Raw genomic sequence first — 6,006 nt, 5'->3', positions numbered from 1 at the left:
CAGTAACTCAGCACTCCTGCCAACAGGTCACATGACTGGCACTTTCTGAATCCCTGCCCCTCAGCGCACCTGCACAGGACTGGACAGAGAAAGCAGCCGGGAGACGTTTCTGTGTTTCAGGTCTAGGCCCATGGCTCCCACCTGTTGAGGCCTGAGGAATTAGTCTAAGAACTTGTGAGGAAAGATTTTCACTCCCTGAGTTGGGTGCAGGCTCTTTAGATGTGACGACAGGATTGCAACTGTTGTGTCTGGGAACAGGCTTGTGGGGAGACACCTGGGGGAGTCACCTCTGCTCTCCAGGCAATGGGCTGGAGGAGTGATGTTCTTGGCTGTGGCCCACGGCCACTCTGGTGCTATTAGAGAATTTTTTCCTTCTATATTGTCTTTTCCCAAGGACTTACAATGTGTCAAGCACCGCTATCAAATACACACGTTTCACTGTGTCTCCCATTGTGCAGCTTTCATCCCAGAATGTTGGGTCACCCTTCTGAGCGGAGCTGGCCCAGGTGAACAGGCACTGCTCACAGAGAGGGTGTCCACACTGCAACCTGCCATCCCACAAGGAACACCACCCTTAGGATTCCAGCTCATTTCTCTTCAAAACATTAGCAGAAGAGAAGATTGTTTTTAAAATTTCCTTAATCACATAGACTGTTATGAGAATACTTTTCAGGATTTTTAATGAAATCATAGACTGAAGATTGGGAAGAACTCCACTTCCTCCAACTGAGGCTTCAACATCTTCATCCAATTTTTGCTCCAACAGAAAGTGGATGGCATTGGCTTCAAATTGCTCCTCAGCTAGCTCATGAGCCCTTGGAGATTCGGTTTGGGTTGTTTTAAGATGTGTCTTAGGGGGATGAGAAAACCAAAATGTATAATTGTCTGAATATTGAATGACAATCTATAGGGTAGTTCTATCAACTACTGAAAGTGGAGTATTCAGCTGTAGTTGTTAAATTGTTTGTCTTTCAATTCTATTCATTTTTGCTTCCTAGATTTGAGACTCTGCTATTAGGTTCTATTACATTTATAATTGTTCTATCTTCCTAATGCGTTTATCTTTTATCATAATGAAATGCCCCTCATCTCTATTAACTTTTTTTATCTTAAAGTCTATCTTGCCTGATAGTAGTATAGCCACCTTGACTCTTATTGTGACTGTTTGCATGGTATACCCTTTTCATCATTTCTATCTTTTTACATGCAATATGTCCCTCTTGTAGATAGTATCTATTGACTCTTGCTTTTTTTATTCAGTCTGAAAATCATTACCTTTAGATTATAGTGTTTAGTCTATTTATATGTAATATAATTATGGAGGTGGTTAGAATTAGGCCTGCCACTTTATTTTTGATAACTCATTCAAAAAATTTGTTGCCCCTTTGTGCTTTTTTGCTAAACAATTTTTTTAGGGGAACTTTATTGTTTTGTTGTTGTTGTATTCTTAGTGGAAGTTCTTCAGATGAAATAGATGAAATTTATACCATTTATTCCATTTAATACTAACTTGATTCCAGTAAAATATAACAATGTATGTATATATTTTTATTTCCTATCCCACTCCTTTGTGTCATCAACATATAGCTATATAGTTTATAACCACAATAATATATTATTATAACTTTTGCTTTATATAATCTTATGTCTTTTAACAAAGTTAGACAACCCCAACATGTAAAATATCCAACACAGAAACTAGATAATATAGTTATCACAGAATACTTGTACCCTGCATTCATTCTGGGTGAGGGAAGGCTTTGGAGAAGACCATAATGCCTTGATGCTTTGACCATGAGTACAGACATAGTATTCTGATGATGCTCCACTTTTAATTTGGTCTTCCTCCCAGCCATTCTTCCTCCCTCATTCTCTGTACCCCTCCATTCACCCATGTCCACCATAAGTGTAACCAGAGTGCGAGAGCCTGATAGAGAAGGAGGTTGGGTGTGGGGCTAGCAAGTACATACTGCTAATAAGAAAATAAGACCTAATATTTATTTTTAAAAAAAGATTAATTTTATTTTTATGCATACAAGAACTGGGGTACAGGCCAAGGTGCGGGGGCGTGGTTGGTGGTGAGAAGATTCAAAGAGACAGAGTGGGGAAAAGAACAGGAAGACTGACTAAATACACAGCTGAGGGGAGCAGCGGGTGAGTCAGGAGAGGTCTGCTGCACCATGTGCGTAGCTCCCTGGCCAGGGATCGAACGCGTGCCGCAGTGGCTGTGGTGGCTTCTTAGGTTGCCTCTTAATCCCTTGCGCCACCAGGGAGGGCCAAAGACCTAATATATATTGAGCCATATCTTATGTTACTTCCACTACTCCAACTAAGGGGGATTTTCTTGTGCCAGGGAGCTAGAGCAAAGCTTCTCTGCCCTGTTCTTCCCCATGATGGTGGAGATGAAGATCAAATCTGATATGAATCTGGACTTCTTGAGGAGAATTAACACAGTACTTGGCTCTTTTTACCCACAAGTTTTGGACACAAAGAGCTTCTGGTCTGGCCAGAGACTGTCTAATTTACCAGTTCTCAGAATGGGAGGGTGAGATTTTCATGTTGTTGTACTCTTTTTTTTGAGCATTTTTTAAAATTTTATATATTTTTATATCATTTTTCATTTTTGCACAATGTATGCATTTTCATCTTGGTTATAGTCCCATTACAATTCCCACTCCCCTTGTTTTGACCCTACTCCTATTAAGAAAGCATCCAGAATTCTCTGATGTTTGCCTCAGGAGAGAAACATACACCTGATGCTGAAAATGCCTAATTATGACCACCTGCCTTTCCTTCTCACTTCAGGCCACATACATTTATAAAACCATGTCTTTACAGGATGCATGAGAGCAGTGATAGCAGTTACACCATAGCCAGGGTTCTGCACACAGAGCTGCACTTTGAATGATGAATAGTGAGAGGAGGCAGGGATGTAAAGGGAGGAATTGGTAGCGATGCCTAAGACTGGACGGAAGGCACAGGTGTCACCAGCCACCTGGGGCAGTTGTTTTGCAGTGAAGTAGCATAAAATCAGAGAGCATAGCTGAGTCCATTTCATTCTTCCGAGGTCCGGATGGTGTTGGATGAGGGGTAGGGAGGAGAAGTTTGGGCAAGGGAAGAGGAGAGAGCCCTGGGCATGATGACTCAATACCAGGAGACATTCTGAAGGTCATGATCCAAGTGGAGACTCAGCTGGAGTGGCTGCACCCCTGCCAGGGAGGCTTCAAATATTCACTGTCAAGTTGATGAACTGGGAAGTGAGAGATCAAGGGAGAGAGAGAGAGAAGGGCTGGTTATTCTTGGCTGGTTTTTCTTCCACCTCTCTACCAGTTTATGTCACAGGGGCACCTACATCTGATCCTTTTGCCCGCAAACATGGACTCTAACTCAACTGACACCTCAGCACTTTAAGTTTTGCTGGGTGAAGTCAAGTCCAGCACGGATGGTGAGAGAGAGCAAGTCTGCTTTCTCCCCATCGAAGCAGACAGTGTCTGAGGCACCGTGGGCAGCAAAATGAGGTGCCTTTTCTGCTTTTAGGAGGCGTGCCCTCAGCTGGAGGAGAGAGGTGACCCTCCATTATGGAGGGGTTGCAGAAAGGGAAGCAAGCCTCTGAAGTGGCACAGAGTTCCTCCTCATCTATGTCCTGAGCCCATCCCGCCTCCTTCTTCCCACCAGCATTCTGAATACAGCATGGGGGCTGCAAGAGCATAATAGGTTTTCTCTTCTCTCTGCCCTCTGGAAGGCTGCTGGATTCTTTGTCAGAAAAACTGCAGGTGAGTCCAACTCAGGCTGGAACCTGCTGTTTGCAAGGTGGAGGGGAGGCTGCATTCAGGACAATGGCTTTGCTGCACTCTGGACTCACAGGGGAATAGAAAAATAGCAATGCTTGGGTCCTATCTCTAGGTATTTGGATTTATTGAACTGGGGCATGGCCAGGGCACTGGGTTTTAAAATCTCTCCCTGTGATGCTGATGGACAATCAGAGTTGAGCAAGCGTAGCATGAAAGGAGGGGATGCAAAGATTATTCCAGTTATGTTGGTAAATAACTATGGGATGAGGGCAAGAACCTGCCAGAGGACTTTGGTGTGTTGAGGCAAAGGGGACAGGGACACAGCATTCAGCAGTCCTCACGCCAGCGGACATTGGGTTGGAAGCGGCACCTTGAACCTGAAACAATGGAAAGCTTCCTCTCTGCTTTTGGGTCTTTGAGGACAAGTTGTTGTTGAAAGACAACCCTCCCCTCCCCCCTGTTGCCACATGGACAGGCAGCACCTGTCACGCTCCCTCGTGCATGTTTTGGTAAACTTTGAAGTCAGTGAGAAATAAAAGTGGGTATAGGTTCACTCTTGTCCTCATAAGGAATTCATTTGAATGTGTCCTTTTTTTTTAAATACTGTGGTGTTTTGTTTTTTTACAGTTATCAATCAGAGAGCCACATTCACTGCATTGTGGCACATGCTAAAGGTAGAAGTGAATACTAGAAATGAAAAACGACAAATTTCTGTTCTCAGTGAAATTATAATGTAGTCAGGGATCTGAGACACACATGTAAGAAAAGTAGTGATGAGTCAATATAATAAACTGCCAAATTGCACACGATGATGATCAACCAAAGTTTTGGTATGAGTTTAAGGCCTAGATCTCTTTCTACAAATGGTGAAACTGAGGAACAGAGCAGATGAGTGACCAAAATCAGCAAAAGGAGAGGGTCCATCCCCCATCTACTACACGCTGTCAACAACCTTCCACTGGGACAAGTCAATAAATGGTAGCCAAGTCCAAAGCTGCTACTGAATTTGGGAAGGTAGGAGGGAAGTCGGGTGGGGAGAGAGAGACCTGAGACATGGGGAAGGGGTGCAGGCTGTTAGGGAGAGCAGAGCTGCGCAGAGAGACAGGGGGAGAAGGAAAAAGTGGAAAGCAAACACCATGGGAACCATTAATTACCCAACAGTTTCTACTCTACTTTTGGGAGGAGCTTGTCTCACCAGCATCCTCAAACTGCAGGACATTTAAGAGTCACTGGGGACCCAGCTAAAACAAGACCTGATGGAACAGGTCTGGGACTTCATATCTCCTCTGCAGTGTTTGTTTTATTTTATTCACTTATTTTATCGAGATGTAATTGACATGCAACACTGTGTATGCTAAAGTGACAACTTGTTGTTTCTGCCCATTTTCGTACTACAGTATGTTGGCCACTGTGGTCCTGGCTCCTTTACGCATCACAGAATTGTCATTTCTTTTTTGTGCAAGAACAATTAAGACCTAGTTTTTTAGCAGCTTGGAGGTGTAGGACATGGAACTGCTGACTGTAATCACTATGTTGTTGCTCTGCATTTCCAACCAGCTCCCCTAGTGATGCACATATGCCATTTGCAGACCACATTCTGGGCAGCAGGGAAAAGGTGAGCCCCACCAGGATGTATCTTCCAGGCCCCTGAAGCTCTGAACCACACTCTCCCTCTGTCATCTCCCTCTGCTGTGTCCTTGTAACTGGAAAATACTGAATATTTATCAGGGTTTTTGAGGTAGAGGTCTGTGTGTGTTTGTGTACATGGGCATATCCCCAAGAATCACGAAACCCACAGATGACATGAGCAAGCAGGGGGCAGCAATCAAATTGGAGCTAGAAGGCAGGCAGGCCGAGGAGCTGATATGGCAGAAAGACAAGAAGGCAGAGTTTGCTCACTCTGTTCCAGGTGATAAATCTCTACATGCCTCAATTTCCACATCCGCAAAATCTGTATAGCATTAGACCTTACCGCACAGGACTGTTGTAAAGATTACATCGACTGTTAAGTGAACAGTACCTCAAAAACATTAGCAATTTTATTATGGTTAATTACCCTCATGGCTAAATGTCAGCCCTCATGGACAATCGTGTAATCAGCAAATGTGTATGGAGTGTGGGTTGTCAACCCACCCCTGGCTGCATCCCTGAGCCAAAGGTCTGACTTGCCCATACCTCATTGATGTTCAGATGAATGAACTCCTTGTTTTTTTGC

General features: G+C 43.9%; 1 protein-coding gene across 1 annotated transcript in view; it reads right to left on the bottom strand.

Moving 5' to 3' along the window:
• Nucleotides 1-3,223: 3,223 nt before the first annotated feature.
• LOC311183687 (calpain-9-like) overlaps nt 3,224-6,006 on the bottom strand; it is a gene marked incomplete at both ends in the record, with an annotated part of 157,990 nt that continues 155,207 nt past the window's right edge. Inside the window, 2 exon segments of the mRNA XM_084253231.1 lie at nt 3,224-3,250; nt 5,967-6,004. Coding sequence (XP_084109357.1) covers nt 3,224-3,250; nt 5,967-6,004 — 65 coding nt within the window.

This window comes from Talpa europaea, assembly GCF_964194135.1.
Source record: "Talpa europaea genome assembly, chromosome: 14".
Taxonomy (NCBI): Eukaryota; Metazoa; Chordata; class Mammalia; order Eulipotyphla; family Talpidae; genus Talpa; species Talpa europaea.
This window is presented reverse-complemented; position numbering and strand designations above follow the sequence as displayed.